At 42.6% G+C, this 21,310-nt stretch overlaps 1 protein-coding gene across 1 annotated transcript in view; it reads right to left on the bottom strand.

Moving 5' to 3' along the window:
* Positions 1-655: 655 nt before the first annotated feature.
* Positions 656-21,310, bottom strand: part of PIGL (phosphatidylinositol glycan anchor biosynthesis class L) — a 130,326-nt gene continuing 109,671 nt past the window's right edge. The window contains exons 5-7 of the mRNA XM_075196934.1: positions 17,044-17,075; positions 14,915-15,048; positions 656-2,654 (exon numbers count right to left, since the gene is read on the bottom strand). Of these exons, the coding sequence (XP_075053035.1) occupies positions 2,529-2,654; positions 14,915-15,048; positions 17,044-17,075 (292 nt within the window). The 3' untranslated portion in view covers positions 656-2,528. The remainder of the gene's footprint in view (positions 2,655-14,914; positions 15,049-17,043; positions 17,076-21,310) is intronic.

Genomic DNA, 21,310 nt, shown 5'->3' with positions numbered 1-21,310 from the left:
TTACTTAGTAAATCCCTTAAGATCTTGTTTGCATATTCTATGAAGACAGCTTGAACATTACATATCCCAAAGATGTGTAACGGCCGCTGCCGATATGAAGCTACGACTTTAATTCATCCCCCTCTAAGATTCTGATCAACTGTTCACTCTAATCCAGCTTAGTGTATAACTGGGCTAAAATGGCCCATAAACACAAGTTAAGATATACTGTTTAGTGGTGTTAATTTTGTTAAACGGTTAATAGAAAATGCACAGCCTCATTATCCCATCTTTTTTGGCAATGAGGAAGAAGGCAGTGCCACTGGAAAACAAAAAGGCAAACGATTTTTACAAAAAAATATATATATACCCAACACCAAGGTTCTGGAAAGAAGTAAATGTTACAGTAGCAGGTCTAATAAGGAGCCAATAATTCAACTGACTGTTAGTAACAGACTACACTGACAAGAGAACTCAATACTGTCTAGATAACCCTTCCAACCTAGATCATGTAAGGGAATGCTACTGGAAAATACAGACTAAAAAACCCCTCAATGATTCCATTAGCTACCTTCACATAAATAAATCATAAAACATAATACACTCCAGTTTGTGTTTTGTGACTCCTAACAATTATAGGAATACCAAACACATGTTCATTATAGTCGTACTAAAGTTTATATGTAAATATTTTATTTTTTTTCTTTCATCATAGGAGAAAAGCTGTTTTATTTTTGGATTGCCATAGTATGTTTTAACTCATGTTTACAAGTTCTGCTCATAGTGCTCAGGTCATCTCGTGAGTTTCAGTTGACCCCGTAAGTGCCTTCTGTGGTACAGCACAGGGCGACCTCATACACATAGTTTCTGGTCAGCGAGCAGTCAGGTGCTCAAAGTTCCTCTAGGTCACTGAGCGTGCAGGGAAGCAATACGACCAGGATGTAGTGTTGCCGATATAGATTCTTCATCTATATTAGCAGAGCTAATATACCACTGCCATAAACTACCATATCTACCTTCTTCTCAGTGAAAAGAGTCCGGGGTTTTAATCGGAAGAACAGGTTAAAATGATTCCTTTCCCATCAAATTTCATTCATCGGAACGTTACTAACACTTTAGGTTCCTGCTGCAAAGGCAGAAGAGGGGTTGCTTCTTGAGGAGACAATCATGGTTCTCTGCACAATTTGAAGATCTTAGATGATCTTGATCAGTCAAGGATGGTTCCCTCACAGGCCAAGTCTACATTGCCTGATTATAATGGAATGACTACACGAAATCTCTTCTATCAACTAGTGGTATACCTGCTAGCAACATAGCAAGAGGTGATAATGACATCAGGACTTCTGTAACAACAAGTAAGGGTAGCAGACACTCCAAGATAAGAACAAAAGAGTTAGTTTCGTAATCTAGCAAATAGGCTCAGCCATGTGCAGGGCTTGGCATACCAGTACTAAATCTCAATAGAGAAGCCCTGGTTAGAGTTAGAACTGTCAGCAAGCTAGAATGGACAAGCAAGCATGTTTTGTGACACACCCTTACCACAAAACTCAGACTGGCAGTGATGGAGCTGAAAAGAAGGCTTCTAAAAAAATTAGTGTGAATGCTCACATCAGCATGCATGGCCCTCCATGCACATTTTGTACACATATGCAGAGCGTTGCACAACACCTGTGGTACTTTTTGTACAGATGCAGATTTCAGTGTCCATGAGCAGACTGAATGGTAATCAAGGAGAAAGGACATGACTGGAATCTGCTGGTGATTGAACAACATATCTACAAGGTCACCAAGTACAGACAATTAGAAGAATAAATACATTACAGCACAGTGCAACAATAATGTATTTTATTAGAAAAAAACATTTACTTTATTTCAGAATTAAATTATTTATAACTAATATTTCATTATTGTTCACTTGAGCTTATACTCATTGCCATAGGTAACAAGTGTATGATAACTGCTATTCTGTCATAACATATCTATAAGGGAATAAGAGACGGTGGGAGAGGGGACCAGGAGGTGCTGATATAATTATATTATGTCTGTGGTCTTTATATGCCTCCAGAAACCATAAAAATATCCTATTTTTTGGATTACGAGTAGACAGGTCTGTCCCCAAACAACCCTTGGCTTTATTATACCCAACATGTGGCTCTCTAGGTGTTCTGAAACTACAAGTCCCTGCATACTCTGTTAGCTATCATCTTGCTATCTACGTGCAAAGTATGCTGGGACTTGTAGTTTCACAACACCTGAGGAGCCACAGGTGGTCCAGGCCTACTGTAAATAAACCTATCACCAAAACTATAGGTCTATGTCAGTTATAAGGTTAATAAAACACATCAATATAATGACAACGTTTTTGTGACATTCTATTCTTATCAGGGTTACCTGCCAATAGCGTGACAAGTAAGTAACATATCAGAAGCCAGGATGAGACTATATTACCGGCAACGCACTGTTGTTGTGACATTGTGGAATGTGTGATAACCAAGCTGTGCTCTCTGACCTGCAGGAACAGGCAGACATCTGACAACAGCAGAGTGCACTCAGCTTTCTTTCTCTGTCTTCTTGCCGTGGAGAAACCGCAATGAGTTGATCGTCATGTAACGTGAGAACAGCAAGTAAATATGACGAAACCAGAGAAGTTGACTTTGATGGCAAAACATTGCCTCCTGGAACACAAGCAGACACAGGACTAAATATATCTCATCTCACCTTAAATCAAGACATAAAACATACACACAATTTAAAGGGACACTACAAAATACAGAATATTTTTCCTTAGCTTCTATGGTTAATATTCTCATTCATTATTAGATCTCGGAGTCAGCTTTGAGACCCACGGTTCAGTGATAAATATATTAACTACCATTATGTTTTTTTAAATTAAAGTGGAGTTCTTAATGGGAATTAATATTTAATAATAATACAGTGTCAAGGAGACCCATTCTAAATAAAGGGGGGGGGGGTGTTAGGAACCCCTCCAGACGGCACAACACAACCCGGAGTCTACTCTGCCAGTCAGGTGTTCACTGGAGCCCCTGATGGTGGGGACAGGCTGGGCTGCAGACTGACAGAGGGTCGTGAAGTGTGTACCGGCTGGGGAGAACCCAGGCAAGCGGAGTGAAGTCCAAGCAGAGGTCAAGGGCCGGCAGCAGGTAGCAATTCCAATTAACAAGCCGAGGTCAAGAGTCACGAGCAGACAGGAAGATCGGTAAACAGGCCAGAGGTCAGGGTCACAAGATACACAAGCAAAGTCCAAATCCAGGCAAAGGGTCATACACGTGTAATCAGCAGAAAGTCCAACAGGCAGGAACAAGGTACAGAGCAGGTCAGCAGACTGGCAACAGAAGCTATAACCGGCAGGGAAGCTAAGCCCTCCCTGCCTCTTATACCCAGAGCAAGCAATCAGGGCTTGTCCCTGAAACATACACAGCGGCAGTATACTTAAACCAAATTAGCCACAGGTTGGACTAATTAGCTGGAGGGCACTGTGCGCACGCGCGCCCGGCCTCTTACATTGCCGGGACGCGGCGCTGAACAAGCGGCGTCCGACCGTTGCCTTGGTCGGGTCTTAGTCGGAAATGACGTCCCGGTCGTCAAGGTGACTGTGAGTACCGCCGCAGCTCCTGACAGTACCCCCCCCTTGAGGAGGGGTTAAGGAACCCCGACACCCAGGTTTCTTAGGAAATCTCCGGAAAAATTCCTTCAAATGTCTTGGAGCGTACAGTCGTCTTCGCGGGACCCAGGACCGCTCTTCTAGCCCACGATTCTTCCACTGTACTAGGAAGTGCACCTGACCCTGCACTCTTTTAGAGTCGAGAATCTTCTGGACAACAAATTTTTGTGGTATGTTCCTATTTCTTACAGAAAAACCTGAAGGCTGAGATTGATTTGGGTATGATACTGGCTTAAATAGAGAACAATGAAACGTGTTGGGTATCCTTAGTGAGCCAGGAATCTTCAATCTGAAGGCCACCGGATTAATCTGCTTGGTAATCATGAACGGACCAATAAATTTAGGCCCCAGCTTCTTACAAAGCTGTCTGAGCCTAATATTCCGTGTTGAAAGCCACACTTTCTGGCCCACTTTGAATGAGCAGGTGGTACGGTGGTGATTTGAAGAATTTTTAGCAGACAATGAGGACCTTTTTAAGGAGGACTGAACTTTCTTCCAGATTACTTTGAGATCAGCGGCTGTGGAACGAATCTGCGGGATTCCAGCAGATTTGAGAGAATATAGAGAATTGGACCTGGGATGAAAACCGAAATTACAGTAAAACGGGGAAGCTTCAGTAGATGAATGAGATGAGTTATTGTAGGCAAACTCTGCCCAGGGCAACAAAGAGGACCAGTTGTCATGAAATTCCGAAGTATAACATCGTAGGAACTGTTCAAGGGACTGCTTAACCCTTTCCGTTTGCCCATTCGACTGAGGGTGGTATGCAGATGACAGACTGATCTTGATTCCGAGAAGGGTACAGAAGGATTTCCAGAATTGTGCTATGAATTGTGAACCACGATCAGAAACGATATCAGAAGGGAGTCCATGGAGACGGAAGAAGAGAATGTTGGATGAAGAGAATAGCCAGATCTCGGGCGGTAGGAAGCCTGGTTAGCGGTATGAAGTGTGCCATTTTGCTGAAGCGGTCTACCACGACCCAAATGGTATTGTGTCCCGTAGAGAGTGGCAAATCAACAATAAAGTCCATGGACAAATGTGTCCAAGGCTTTACAGGAATGGCCAATGGAACCAACTGACCTACTGGACGAGTCCTGGGAATTTTGTTCCTGGCAAAAAACCTCACAACAGAGGACATGACTCTTGACGTCAGCAGACAAAGATGGCCAAGAAACAGTGCGGGAAAGGATTTCCAATGTTTTGAAAACTTCAGGATGTCCAGCAGTCTGATTATCGTGCGCTTCAGCAAGGACCGCTTTCCTTAGATGAACTGGGACAAACAAGCATTCTACTGGAGTATTATCAGGAGCTAATCTTTGAAACCTTTGTAGGGCACAACTCAGGTCTTGGGTTAACCCAGCATGGATCATAGACGAGGGAACAATAGACTCCAGACTAGTAACTGGAGCATGGTGTGCCAGGAAACTTCTGGACAGGGCGTCTGCCCGGACATTTTTAGAACCTGGACGGTAGGTGATTACAAAGTTAAAACGGGTGAAGAACAGCGACCAACGAGCCTGCCGGGGGTTCAGTCGTTTTGGCAGCACAGTGGCCTAGTGGTTAGCACTTCTGCCTCACAGCACTGGGGTCATGAGTTTGATTCCCGACCATGGCCTTATCTGTGTGGAGTTTGTATGTTCTCCCTGTGTTTGCGTTGGTTTCCTCCGGGTGCTCCGGTTTCCTCCCACACTCCAAAAACATACTAGTAGGTTAATTGGCTGCTATCAAAAATTGACCCTAGTCTCTGTCTGTCTCCCTGTCTGTCTATCTCCCTCTTTGTCTGTCTGTGTCTGTGTGAGTGTGTGTCTATATTAGGGAATTTAGACTGTAAGCTCCAATGGGGCAGGGACTGATGTGAGTGAGTTCTCTGTACAGCGCTGCGGAATTAGTGCCGCTATATAAATAAATGATGATGATGATGATGACTGTATATACTGCAGATTCTTATGATCCGTTATAACAGAGATCTGGTGTGCAGCGCCTTCCAACCAATGTCGCCATTCCTCAAAGGCCCATTTGATTGCCAACAGATCTCGGTTTCCCACATCATAGTTGGTTTCTGCTGAAGAGAACTGACGGGAAAAGTAGGCACATGGATGTAAGCAGTGAGTATGGGAATCTTTTTGTGACAAGATGGCACCAGCACCGACGTCAGAGGCATCAACTTCAAGAATAAACGGTACCTTAGGATCTGGATGTCTAAGAACCTGAGCAGACACAAAGGCTTTCTTTAGGGTTTCAAATGCAGTTATTGCCTGGGGTGACCAGTTAGCTGGATCGCTTCCTTTGCGAGTCAAGGTGACAATAGGAGCCACAATATCAGCAAAGCCGCAAATAAATCTTCTATAATAATTGGCGAATCCCAGGAATCTTTGGACCACCTTGAGGTTATTTGGTTGTACCCAGTCCAGGATAGCTTGGACCTTGGTTGGGTCCATGGAGAATCATTCCGAGGAGATTATATAACCTAGAAAGGATACCTTCTGAACCTCAAATTCACATTTTTCGAGTTTAGCATACAGATGGTGTTCTCGCAATTTTTGTAGGACCTGTCTGACATGAACCTGGTGTACTGATAACGACTGCGAATATATGAGGATGTCGTCCAAGTAGACAACAACGAAATGTCCCAGGAACTCACGTAGCACCTCATTAATCAGGTCCTGGAATACTGCAGGGGCGTTACTAAGACCAAACGGCATGACCAGATACTCGTAGTGGCCAGAAAGTGTATTGAATGCTGTCTTCCACTCATCACCTGCTCTTATACGTATGAGGTTATAGGCACGACGAAGATCGATTTTAGTGAAGATTGTTGCACCTCTTAATTGATTAAATAGTACGGAGATGAGAGGAAGGGGATAGGTGTTCTTGACTGTAATGAGATTCAGCCCTCGGTAGTCGATACAGGGTCTTAGCCCTCCGTCTTTTTTGGATACAAAGAAGCATCCTGCTCCTACTGGGGACTTGGATGGCCTGATGAAGCCTTTCTCCAGGTTTTCATCAATGTATTCCTGCATGGATTTGGTCTCTGGACCAGAGAGGGAGTACAAGCTTCCCTTGGGTAACTTAGAACCAGGAATAAGCTCGATGGCACAGTCGAATTCACGGTGCGGTGGTAAAGTATCAGCAGCCTTTTTGGAGAAGACATCCCAGAACTCATGATATTGTGAGGGAAGCTGCTCCGGAATAGACTGAATCACACACAGAAGCAGTGTCAAGCAAGACTGTGTACAATAAGAGCTCCACTGGACAATTTCTCCTTTTACCCAATCCATGACAGGGCTATGACGGGAAAGCCAAGGGTGGCCCAGAATCAAAGGAACTGACGGACATTCAATAAGGAAGAAGATTATGGACTCTGAATGAAGAGCTCCAATGTTCAACTGTAGTAGCGGGGTCTCCCAGGTAATCTTGCCGCCAGGCAATGGGCTCCCATCTAAGCCACATACAGTAATGGCAGATTTGAGCTTTACCATCGGAATTCCAGCAGAGCGGGCAAACCCGATGTCGAGGAAGTTGCCTGCAGCTCCACCGTCAATGAAGGCCGACAGGTCCACAGAACCAGCACTGAACGTAAGCTGTGCAGGGATTAATACAGCATTTTTTGGGGAAACTATTTGCAGACCTAGGTGAACTTTCCCCTCATTCCCTAGGCATGCTCTTTTCCTGGCTTATTAGGGCAGGAACGGGAGAAGTGGCCCTTAGTGCCACAATAGAGACATAGGCCTTGTGATCGTCTCCTGTCTCTTTCCTCAGGGGAGAGACGATACGCTCCTAATTGCATAGGCTCCTCACCATCCGTGGTAACAGGAATTAAGGCAGATGGAAGAGAAGATGCCTCCTTCTCAGACTTTCGTTCCTTGATTCTTCTGTCGATTTTAATGGCAAGGTGCATCAGATCCTCCAATGAGGTAGGAGTCGGGTATTGCACCAAAGAGTCTTTAATCTGTTCCGACAGGCCTAGACGAAACTGACTGCGTAAGGCAGCGTCATTCCATCCACTGTCAGGTGACCATCTACGGAATTCAGCGCAGTATTCCTCTGCCGACCGCCGGCCTTGTTTCAAGGCCCGTAGATGAGCTTCAGCGGAGGCCATTCGATCCGGGTCATCATATAGTAGACCTAATGCCTTCGAAGAAAGCGTCTACTGACTGCATAGCAGGACTGGTCTGCGGCAAGGAAAAGGCCCAGGACTGGGGGTCACCCTGTAGGAGGGAAATGATAATCCCGACTCTTTGCTGCTCTGAACCGGATGAGCGGGGTCTCAACCGAAAATAGAGCTAGCAGCTCTCCCTGAAATTCCGGAACAGGGATCTATTTCCGGAGAACCGATCCGGCAAGTTCATTTTAGGTTCACAGGTGGAACCTGGAGTGGATTATGAGGGTTTTGCAGCTTCTTCTTGAACGGACAAACGCTCAGACAATCCCTGGATCATTTGGTACAGGGACTCAACATGGCCCGCTAGGGCTTGCGCCGGAGACGGTGTAGTTCCGCTTCCATCCATTCCAACCTCGTCTCCGGTACGTGTTAGGCCGGTTATAATGTTAGAAACCCCTCCAGCCGGCACAACACAACCTGGAGTCTACTCTGCCAGTCAGGTGTTCACTGGAGCCCCTGATGGTGGGGACAGGCTGGGCTGCAGACTGATAGTGGGTCGTGAAGTGTGTACCGGCTGGGGAGAACCCAGGCAAGCGGAGTGAAGTCCAAGCAGGGGTCAAGTGCCGGCAGCAGGTAGCAATTCCAATTAACAAGCCACGGTCAAGGGTCACGAGCAGACAGGAAGATCGGTAAACAGGCCAGAGGTCAGGGTCACGAGATACACAAGCAAAGTCCAAATCCAGGCAAAGGGTCATACACGGGTAATCAGCAGAAAGTCCAACTGGCAGGAACAAGGCACAGAGCAGGTCAGCAGACTGGCAACAGACGCTATAACCGGCAGGGAGGCTAAGCCCTCCCTGCCTCTTATACCCAGAGCAAGCAATCAGGGCTTGTCCCTGAAACATACACAGCGGCAGTATACTTAAACCAAATTAGCCACAGGTTGGACTAATTAGCTGGAGGGCACTGCGCGCGCGCCCGGCCTCTTACATTGCCGGGACGCGGCGCTGAACAAGCGGCGTCCGACCGTTGCCTTGGCAACGGTCGGGTCTTAGTCGGAAATGACGTCCCGGTCGTCAAGGTGACGGCCGGGACGCTAGAGGGTGCTGGAAGCGAGCCGCGGCGGCTGTGAGTACCGCCGCGGCTCGTGACAGGGTGTGGGCATTTTTGTGTGGCCAGAACCAAATGTTAAGAACCCCAGAAATAGAGGACAGTGTTCAATAATCGATGTTACAAAAGTGTTTTGTCACTAGTTTTTTTTCAGTTTCTGATTTATTGATCTGGAATCCCTATATGTGTAGATCCACTGTATCTCTACATTACTGTGTGTGTGCAGGTCCACTGTATCTCTACATTACTGTGTGTGTGCTTGTCCGCTGTATCTCTCTACATTCCTATATGTGCCGGTCCTCTGTATCTCTACATTCATATATGTGCAGGTCCTCTGTATCTCTACATTCCTATATGTGCCGGTCCTCTGTATCTTTACATTCCTATATGTGCCGGTCCTCTGTATCTTTACATTCCTATATGTGCCGGTCCTCTGTATCTCTACATTCCTATATGTGCCGGTCCTCTGTATCTCTACATTCCTATATGTGCCGGTCCTCTGTATCTCTACATTCCTATATGTGCCGGTCCTCTGTATCTCTACATTCCTATATGTGCCGGTCCTCTGTATCTCTACCTTCCTATATGTGCCGGTCCTCTGTATCTCTACCTTCCTATATGTGCCGGTCCTCTAGATCTCTACATTCCTATATGTGCCGGTCCTCTGTATCTCTACATTCCTATATGTGCCGGTCCTCTGTATCTCTACATTCCTATATGTGCCGGTCCTCTGTATCTCTACATTCCTATATGTGCCGGTCCTCTGTATCTCTACATTCCTATATGTGCCGGTCCTCTGTATCTCTACATTCCTATATGTGCCGGTCCTCTGTATCTCTACATTCCTATATGTGCCGGTCCTCTGTATCTCTACATTCCTATATGTGCCGGTCCTCTGTATCTCTACATTCCTATATGTGCCGGTCCTCTGTATCTCTACATTCCTATATGTGCAGGTCCTCTGTATCTCTACATTCCTATATGTGCCGGTCCTCTGTATCTCTACATTCCTATATGTGCCGGTCCTCTGTATCTCTACATTCCTATATGTGCCGGTCCTCTGTATCTCTACATTCCTATATGTGCCGGTCCGCTGTATCTCTACATTCCTATATGTGCCGGTCCTCTGTATCTCTACATTCCTATATGTGCCGGTCCTCTGTATCTCTACATTCCTATATGTGCCGGTCCTCTGTATCTCTACATTCCTATATGTGCCGGTTCTCTGTATCTCTACATTCCTATATGTGGCGGTCCACACTATCTATACATTCCTATATGTGCAGGTCCACTGTATCTCTACATTCCTATATGTGGCAGTCCACACTATCTCTACATTCCTATATGTGGCGGTCCACTGTATCTCTACATTCCTATATGTGGCGGTCCACTGTATCTCTACATTCCTAAATGTGCAGGTTCACTGTATCTCTACATTTATATGCGTTCAGATGCACTGTATCTCTACAAGAAGTTTGCACAGCAGTCAAGACTCACTTGATGATATCTTCATTCACTCAATTAGCCTGATTAGGGCTGCATAGGCTACATACAACAACATCAGCTAATTACTGATAAACTAGCTAAAAACTAATATTTTTCAGCACACAGGAAACTGAAAAAGCCATTGAGACTGAATGAGAAAAGATGCAGAGATTACATTTACAGCTTCACCATGCACAATAAAAATAAATTATATATATATATATATATATATATATATATACACACACACACACACACACACATATACACAGATTTCCTAAGAAAAATATTGTTAGGAAATATGCTACTGTAAATTGTGTTTAAACATATTACACATATAACTTAAATATACACAGTTTTGATTACATGGGAGCCACTGAGACATTTAATATAATATAATTACCATTGCTGGAAGCCCTGAAGTGATGTTCTAATTAAAATACAGCAGGTGCTTTGTGCAAGAACATACACACTAGCCAAACAATGGAGACATACAGTATATATAAGAGTGAAATATAAATTAGATATAAGTTAAGCTGGGTACACACTACAGAATTTTCCAACAACTTTTTATGATAATCGATTTTACATGCAATCAATGTTCCGATCGCTCGGTCCATGGACTGCATACACACTAGCCTTGTTTAGGACGATAAAGGGAAGAGCGGACTTCCCTTTAGCGACTTTTTACAGCCATGTTGTCGTGAGCAATGACTAATTTCGTACTCACTGTTGTGGATCGGACGGAAGTTTACACACACTACACAGCGGAAACGAGATTGGAACGAAAATATTAAACGGTACGACCAACCAAATGAGGCGACAATCGTCGATTTGGGCAGACTTTCGACCATCGTGTCACTACACACACTGACCCGACTTTTGAACGAGCGGTCGTATGTCAGCTGATTTAGCCGATTATTGGACGAAAACCGTGTAGTGTGTACCTAGCTTAAGAAACTAGTATTGCACCTGTTCCAATACATCCACAAAGGGCAATTTATGTTTATGCAAAAGAGCAAACCGACAGCGTAAATGTTCTTTTATGATGTCACATACCTAACTTTACTTAACTGTACTCCGTATTATAAGTGAGTGCACAGATCTACGGACACATATGGCAGCATCTGTGAGGAGCAAATACTTGCACCATCCAATGGGAGGCAGTGGGCAGATTGGGGGATCCTTACCGAGTACAGATTACAGCACACAGCCCTTTTCTTACTTACGTTTTCCACCACTGCTGAGTTGGCGGAGATCGTCTTGTCTTATACATTTAATTGAACATATTTTGAAACTTCCAGTTGCACTCTTGCTAAAAAAAATTCTAGGCGCTGTTCAACCAATATAATAAGAAAGGTGATAAGGTCTAAATACATTTGTGATGATCACTCAATCTCATGAGTCATCTAAGGCAGACATGTTGCAGTAAACTTCCTGAAAAGTCTAAATTAAAGTTATGGAGGACGTGGGCGATATATGTATTCACCTGTGTTACACACATGTACAGACCTGGCAAACAGCAGGTCTACATAGGAGGCAGCCATCCTGATGGAAGTGCCCTGATCTACCAAAACCTGTAGCAAAACACTATAGAGCTCATGCAGAGTTGGTCACAAAACGGGAGTAAAGCTGGGTACACTCTACAGGCTTTTCACCCGATTATCGGGTCAATCATGCGATAAACGACTGTACGATATCTCATCAGTGTGTACGCTCCAACCATTATGTTTTATCATACCAAAGCACATCATATTGTTTCAGTTGATTTTATAACCAGACTAAAAGTCACTATAAATGATGGAACAATGTCAGGCAAACTCTGCAGTGTGTACGCACTCACTACCAGCAGTGTCCATAGATCTCCATAGAGTTTACAGAGTCACGATCTTTTCAGCTGATGGTTATGACATATGAAGAGCACAGATCTGAAGGTAAATCGTGTACACATGAATCAGCATGCTGATTGGGACTTTCAATCATTGGTAAAATTGTTGAAGATGTTGCATCAGGAGTAATTTTCTGTAGTGTGTACCTAGCTTAACTTACTCTTCAGAAAAAAGCATGGAAACAGAGCGTATGACCCCAGTGCTGTAAGGCAGAAGTGCTAACCACGTAGCCACCGTGCTGCTTGTTCACAGACACCTTTCTCCCAGGCCTAGGCTATTATAACCACCATGCTGCTTGTTCCTACTGCTTGTTCACAGACTCCTTTATTACAGGCCTAGGCTATTATAATTACTGCATTTAGTGGGGTTCTCAGGTTCTGACAATATACACTATTATGATGTATTGTGGTGTGACAGCACATTACAGTACAGAACTGGCCTGCTCAACTTCTAGGGTATGGATGGCCATAGGCAGTACATGCTGGATTCTAGATCGTATGTCCGTGGAATGGCAAGACATTAAATCGTGTGTGCCTTATGTAAGAAACGGATACACCCAGTGCATTGTGCATAACACAGTGTAAGGTAGAATAAAAAAAATAATTGGCATGAATGGTATGGTCAGAAAGCTATACCCAGTGACCTGTGCATAGAACCTTCTATGATACGGCAGAAAATAAAATATTTTGCAGGCTTTACATGGAAAAATTTAAGTAACATACCATACTCACTCACCATACTCACCATAGCCCACTTTCAAACGTAACAGCCTTATGCTCACCATGCACAGATCTGTGCCAAGTATAATAGCCTCATGCCATCCAGCACCATATATCCTGATGAGCAGCACAGCAGTCCTATGCCCACCATACACCACCATGTGCCCAGCATACGTCTTGTCTTATGCCCAACATACACAGCCCCATGTCTAGCATAAAATCTTCATGTCCACAAAACACGTTAGTGCTGAATATAACATTTAAGTCTTGGTCGCCAGAGCCAACGTGGAGCTTGGGAACTATTGCTATGGAACTTTTCAATGCCCTTAGACCAGTAATGGGCAAAAATATATACCTTAATGGCCGCACATTATCCATAATTTCGAGAATGAAAAAACAGCCGAAAATGAGAATGGCATACTCACATCACTTATCCCAAAATGCCCCCACATGCCTCATACTTGTTCCAAAATTCTGCTACATGCCACTTGGACCCTCACTTGCCACAGACCCATAAAAGTCTTCAGATCCCATATGCACTCCCAGATATGGCACACAGACATCATCGCATGCCCGTACATGCTGCAAGGATTTACAACACTAGCCCCAATGACAGATACAAACACCTTCACTCAAATCCTGTAATCAGCACTCTGCTAATTACAACAATCTAGCTAGTCTCCTCACCTGGACTACTGCATTGCTTTCCTTACTCTGCATTTAGCCCTTTAGTGAAAAGGCCAATCATAACAATTTATATCATCTGTCTGTAGCCTTTATAAAGTCCTTCAGTACTCTCAAACCTAGGCAGGAACAAAGTTTGGTTTTGGATTCCTCTGCCTGTGGTTTGAAGAAGACTTCTTTTGTTGAACTGTACATCACTATTCTACCTTCTACAATCCTTAGACCTCGGCTTCGTTCACCCCTATTCTGACTTTGTCTTTGTCCATCATTATTCTATCTTCTACAATTCTTTGACTTCAGCTTGTACCTCACTACCGGACCTCCAAGGACAAAGCAGCTTGGCCGGAAGTGGTTCATCTCTGATAGCTACAGCAGCCAAGAGTTTTTTTCCTGGGAGCTGCCTGCACTGTGACACGTGCCCCTCAAACCTCCCTACATGCCCCCAGACCTCACTCCATGGCACACAGACCTCCCAACAAGCCGCCAACATGCCCATCAGACCACTCCATATGCCTCTCAATGTCCACGTTCTTAGGCTTGGATAGTCCAGCTGGACAGGAATAACAATCCTCCCCTGCATTTTCCTTGGATCCCAACCACTACACTACTATTCCTCAGTAACTAAGTTTACCTCTAAGGGAAATGAGTGAGTTTGTACAACAAAATGATTAGATAATCTGATCAATGTAAAAATATGGGCCGAGTGAGTTTTATATAACAAGTTCATCCAATAACCTGATCAATTTAGGAACGCAGTAGGATAACCCTTCCTTGTGGTGTACATCTGAATGTGTTGGACAGGTGTACTCTTAAAGTCCGCATAGCATAATGAAGGCATTAAAAACATACTAGTAGGTTAATTGGCTACTAACAAATTGACCCTAGTCTATGTCTGTGTGTCTGTGTGTGTGTGTGTGTTAGGGAATTCAGACTGTAAGCCCCAATGGGGCAGGGACTGATGTGAGTGAGTTCTCTGTACAGTGCTGTGGAATTAATGGCGCTATATAAATAAATGGTGATGATAATGATGATTAAAAGAAACAGTGGTTAGGTATAGTAAACAGTTGGTGCCTAGTGTGGAAGAGAGATACCAGGTGGGCTTGAATGATATTACATAACCAGTATGCCTATTTCTTCACACGGTATAGATCATATTCTAAGGGGATTAGTAAGGATATATTTTCTTTTTCAGTTGGAGAAGTTTAACAGTCATTCAGAAAGTACTTTATATAAGGCAGCAGTGCAGCAGAGTTAATGTTACCTTGGCTTGTTTGTACTGTGTCCTTGATGATATCAAAAGGACATCTTGATTACAGAACCAGCTGATTGGCAGATCTAGTACAGAGAGGTATTTCCTGAAAATGTTAACAGACTCCAAAACCAAAACAGAGCACCCTGCGGAGAGCAACACAGATCAAATACCAGTTATATTTATATAATGAACTAGTTATAATTTAACAAGCATATGCATGATAACACTGAGGGAACTGCATTTACAACGGTACAGCTCGTGATGTACTAAAAGGGTAACAGATAACAAGGGGCGGATAGGTTAATAGTTTGCAATATATATCTCCTAATCAGATAATTGGTTGTGTATCAATAACGTTAAAAAGTCAGACTATGGTCTCCTATCCACTGGCATTTTACATACATTTTAAAGAGATGCAAAAAAACAAAAGTAGCATCCAAAGCAGCACTACCATAGTAGTGTCGTACTCATTTACATGCTTTAACAGCGCATTTAATAACACGCCATTTGGTATAAAGCTACCCATAGACACAGTGACCTGGACAAACAAGTCCTTGGCATATGGAGTATTTATGGGGATGCAGCCTTGCTCAGAGTATAGTATAAGGCAGTGGTTCCCAAACTGGGTGCCGTGGCTCCCTGGGGTGCCGCGACCAACTCCCTGGGGTGCCGTGGCCAGGGCTGGTGGTAAGTAAGGTGGGTGACTACTTGGTAATAATTTTGGCTTAGGGGTGCCTTGAAAATTTTTTGGAGACCCTAAGGGTGCCTCGAACTAAGAAAGTTTGGGATCCACTGGTATAACGTATAATATAGAGATGAAAGATGTCAATGAGAACAATTTTGGGTGTTTGCCATTATGTGCATCTAAAGCTGGAGTTTAGAAAAACAATTTAGGAGTTTGCTATATATTGTGTAACTGTACTAGTAGGAATTGCAGTACAGCAGCTTTTTTAATATCTTAATTAATAAGTCTTAAGCTCATGTTTCCGTCCACCGCTTAACATTTAGTGTTACTAAAGTCCAAACTTTTTCACAATTGCAGACAGTAAAACTGGGTGAGAACACGGATTACATGTTCCTGTTTGTAGAACAGTTGATTGCCCGGATCTCTACCAAAGTCTACACTGAGGATCCTGCTGTAATGGAAAGCCTCCCAGGCAGAAGTTAATGCTTGTTATTTGTGTGTTAATAAGTAGCAGGGCTGTGTCACTGACCTTTCCTAGAATGTGTCACAGTACCATAGCTGAGCTTTGTACAGGTGTGCCTGTGAGCAGCATAGTGCACATATGGCTAAATGGTAGTAAAATGCCAGAAAATGTTAGATACACATCTACTGCCTCAAATTATCCAAAAGATGGAGCTATATTCAAGGGAAACAGCTTTTAAAGAGCTGGGGGATGTCCCGAATGGTGAAAATGTTTTTTTTACATCGCAGATTTATTTTTGCTGTTTATTTATATTTCACAAGTAACCTGAAGTTCTAGAAGAGTGATGGCTTCATGTATTTGTTTTCGCTGTAGAGGCTCTAGCTTGGAGAGAATGCTGGGGGTTGTAGTTCAACAACAAGAGCTGGAGGCTGCCTACATTGTAGTTTATGGATTATAAGTATCAGCACTGTAGAATAGCACAGTAAATGGTCAGCGGTTGTCAGTGCACCTGAATGATAGTGAGCTCTAGGGTTTTATTCAAAATTCTACTATTATTGTCATATGTCCATCACTTATAGCATCCCATGTGCACCACTTTACATTAAAAAATACGAAAAATAAAGACACCTGTATAGAGGGTGAGACATACGGGGGAGCTGTTAGGCTGTGGCATCAGGAACCCAGTCTTCAAATCTCAACCACAATGGCCTGAGTCATATTTATATTTGTTTTATTATATTTGTAAGTGATTTATAGCAACTTATTTAATATCCTGACACTAGCACATGACTCCCAATACCTGTACATCTAGAGCAAACACACAAGTGTCATCATGTATTAGTGTCATCTGTAACTTTATGTTGTGTGTACATAGACTATGAATGGCAGGAGCCTTGTTATGAGCCTGGGCTCTGGCTATTATGAGAAGCTCACAAATCCCCTGCGACACAATTAATAATATATTAGGCATAAAAACAGATAATGGTGTACCTTCAGGTAACTTTCTTGAACTGTGTAGAGATCTGTAAAAAAAAAATAAAAAAAAATATGAGAAGGATTAATCTGATACAAAGTACATATCATCAGACAGCAGTCCCCGATATATAAAATGTATGTATGTGATAAGAACTGCTTTAAAACATTTGCAGGCCCTGGGCAAACATCAATATTCAAGAGAGATACCGTCTAGTGGCTGGGACAAGTGCTCATTTAAATAACACAGGTCTGCAAAAAAAAAAATTTTGGACAGCTGTTCTGATTCTTATGTTTTTTGGTGCGCTGAATCCAAAAATGACAGCGTTTTGTCCTGGGACGTCAGGTTTTCGAACAAACGGGTGGTCATCGTTTAAAAAAATCTCTTACGCAAATATTTTATTTACATGAAAAATATTAACTCTATTTGCACAGGTGACGACAAAATTAACACCACACTCAAGTAGTTTGCTTGTGAAATCATCTTTTTTTAAACTCTAAACTTCTTTTTGAGCTTTTCCTCTTGTAGGTGGCTTCCGGAAGATCCCTGTACAACATCCAGCAGTAGTCAGCCATCATCGTAACACTCCATTTCCCTTGATACCTTCTTTCCATTTCTTTTATATCTTGATGGAAACGTTCTCCCTGCTTTTCACTCACTGCTCCCAAATTTTCAGGAAAATAGTCAAGGTGTGAGTTGAGAAAATGGACTTTTAAGCTCATGTAGCAACCAAGCTTGTGGAACGCTTTCAACATTGTTTCCACCATTTCCTTGTAATTTGGGTCCTTTTGGTTTCCCCAAAAGTTTTTTATGACCACAGTAAAGGCAACCCACGCTTCTTTTTGACTTGGAGTCATTGAACTGATGAAGTCTTTCAGTTTTGCCTCCGTTAAACCTGGAAACTTGGATCCCAAGTACTTGAAGCATTCACTATCTTTGGGAAGTGCCTTAACAAATTACTTCATTAATCCTAATTTAATATGGAGTGGTGGTAATAAAACCTTCTCAGGGGGTACCAATGTATCTCTGAGAACATTCTTTTCACCAACAAGTAGACTTCTTGGTGGCCAATTTTTTTGCTTCCAGTGATTTTGTCAGTCTCTACTGTCTCATAAACATAGAAAACAAGGGTATTTGGTGTACCCAGCCTGTTGTCCCAGCAGTATACACAATACTTTTAAATCCCCACATACCAACCAGTTTTGGTTTCTGCAGTTTCTGGTGAAAAGCTGCTTTTTCACCATGAACTCTCCACATATGAAACAGAAACTGTCAGGCGAATTTACACACTTTCTTGGAGGCATTGCACTAATTTTGAACCACACAGACAATAGCAGGATGACCACTGAAATTAAATACAAGATTGTGGAGGAATCAGAGAACAAGTTAATACATGAAAGAAGATGTCCGGGCAGGCCCTAGCAAGCACACCCAACAATGCAGTGATCACCATCAGGACCAATAAACATGTATTTTCATGTTTTTGGGAGCACTGGCAGTGAAAATAAATTAGTTTTTCCATGTTCAGTTTTTTTCCCCCAAGTATGATGAACTTGAAATTTAGCGATTTCCAGCTACCTGTTTGACCAAGGCACATTTCGATTGTGAAAAAACCTGACGTCCCAGGAAAAAACGGTGGTCATTTTCGAATTCAGCGCATCAAAAAACATAAGAATCAGATAAAATTATGAAAACAGCTTTTTGGTTGTAGACCTGTGTAATCATATAATTAATCGGCCAATGTATTTATTCCTGGTAACTGAACTGTAACTGACACTCTCATTCTTCCAATGACTTAGACATAGGTCACTCCCTCCACCTGTATGATGGGACTATGAAGTAATTGTAATGCAGCAAGTTAAAACAGCTTGTGGGTAAAAGAAATGGATCCAATCGCCGCTGTCATTCTATTCTGCCGGTTTTGATCTGCTATAGATTCTTAATTAGACAGAAGTAAAGTAAAAACACAGGCTTTAGTTTACGAACACAAAACGCACCACCAAAGCCTTGGTTTTACACCAGAGCACCGACAGAGTCCTCCCTCTGTGCACATCAAGGTGCACACCTACTCTTTGCTCTTGGGAACCACCTCTGCAATATATACCTGTCCCTATGTGTGAGATATCAGAAGAAGTGCACTGTGCAAAAGTGTGACCGTCACATCTCCTAACACTCTAATAACATTAACTTACACTGTCTTTTCTACGGGTGTGAAGCTTTTAAGTACATTACTAGAAGTATCCATGGCAATTCACTTCTCTGTCACAACATATAGTGAAACTGGTCCAATTCAAAGTATAGGATGAGATCCGAACAAATCAGCTCTGAGTTGGTGCATAATTCAAGTTCTCTCTGCACAGTCAGAAATGCCCATAAAAATCCCCCTTTTCCACCCCTATATCTCACTTCGATAAATTTTGCTCCATAAAACAAAATCTAATTTTTGCTGGGCTCTGTAAAATCACGAGGCACAGTACTCTGCACTTTGCTAGAATACCTTTATTCAGGGCAACTTCCCTTTTCTGGCTACACAAAAACTCTGTTCCATCGTAAACCGGCATCTTGCTCTGTATAACCTTAGGACTTGGCAGAAATCAAGGCACACTTACACAAATTAAGGCAAATAGGACAAAAGAGTGGTGCGTTTCCATTCTTTCCTATATATTTGACTCTAACCATCCATTGGGAGGCATGCCCAGAGGAGTAGTCGGGTGGAACAAGGGTATGCCCGCATGGTAATGAGATTGATCATTACCGTGTTATACCGTTCTCCCCTTCTCCGTCACCTCCGAGGTGAGGTCAGCTGTGTTATAAGTTGTGCACAATGTGCATTTGATCGGACAAGTTTGAATGAATGATCCTTCCTAGTGGTGTTCTTTCACATTAATGGGATCTTCAGATTTCAAATTAATGTTCCCTGAAGTTGAGGTCAACCGTCCTTGGGCTTTTCTTTCCTTACTGCAATGAAAACATCCCTTTGTGATCTTTGTAACCCTGTCTTTTGGGATATACATATGTTTACTTCTTATGTGTGTGTTTACTTATTTGTCACTTAATAAGGGTGCATGGGAGGTACTGGGGTTAGCACTGCTGTCTTGGTGGCTCCAGGTTCTCTTCCTAAGGTCTACTGATAGGTTCTTTACAGATTAAACTGGTCCTGGTGTGTTTTTGTGCCTGTAGTATGGAAATTATGCTGGACGCCTCACTGAAGCAAGGACTGATGTCCCTTAATTGCTTATTGGAGTTTCTACGCATCTCCTGTGTACTCAGGACTTGTATTGTTAATAACAGAATGTTTGCTGTAGCTTTGGGAGTGAATTGAAAAGAATTACTAGATTTAATGAAACCTATTTTGTGATAAAACATTATGATGACTGACAAAATGCTACATTTTTTTTATGAAACACCTTTACCCTCTCAATTTACATATTTTATGTAATTCCTGATCTTTTACAAAACCTTTTACTCTCAATGAGAAAAGCGAACCAGTGTGTGGAAAACATCCCCAAACTTCTGACACTCAGGAAGCAAAATGATCTCCTCTAAACTCTGCACTACAGGAGGCTTAATGGTTTCGAACACATCAGATAGAACAATCCCAATGTGCAATGTTTCTGACCTGGTGACTGTGATGTCAGATCATGGAAAGAGGCATGCACTGTAATCAGGGCAGAGAGCTAGGCTAGGATTCTGCTGTCAGCACAATGACTTTAACCAATGAGTTAAAGAAGTCATCAAACTTAGTAATTAAAGGAATCACATGTAAACCACTTGGTGTTTTTACTATTTCCAAAGTTTAATGCCCCTTACTATTACTTATCTAACTATATGGGGGGTATTCAATTGTTAGGAAGTTTTCTTTTTTCGCTGCCGTGTAAAAAAAACAAAACAAAAAAAACACTCCCACGGGTTTTTGACGGCAATAGCGACCGTTTTGAGTTAGCGCAGCGGGAAAGCTCGTACAATTCAATTGAAAAAGAGGGAACGCTGCCCCGCGCGTTAAAAATTGTGTTTGCAAGATTTTAAGGGAGTTTTAGCGCGGTCATGTATAACACAAAACAAAGGTTTTGCATACATTTCCATACATTAGATTGCATTACACATGATAATATCTACATTACAGTACTTTCTTTAGCATATTTTTTAATTCAACTATTTTTACCATACAATCATCTATACCATATTAAAAAACATTACTACATTCATATTTGTACCAAAAACATACATAAATATAATTAATTAGTGATTTTATTTATTTATTTTTTTTATTTCATTATTTTTTCA

The sequence above is a fragment of the Mixophyes fleayi genome, chromosome 2 (assembly GCF_038048845.1).
Source record: "Mixophyes fleayi isolate aMixFle1 chromosome 2, aMixFle1.hap1, whole genome shotgun sequence".
In the NCBI taxonomy this organism is placed as follows: domain Eukaryota; kingdom Metazoa; phylum Chordata; class Amphibia; order Anura; family Limnodynastidae; genus Mixophyes; species Mixophyes fleayi.
This window is presented reverse-complemented; position numbering and strand designations above follow the sequence as displayed.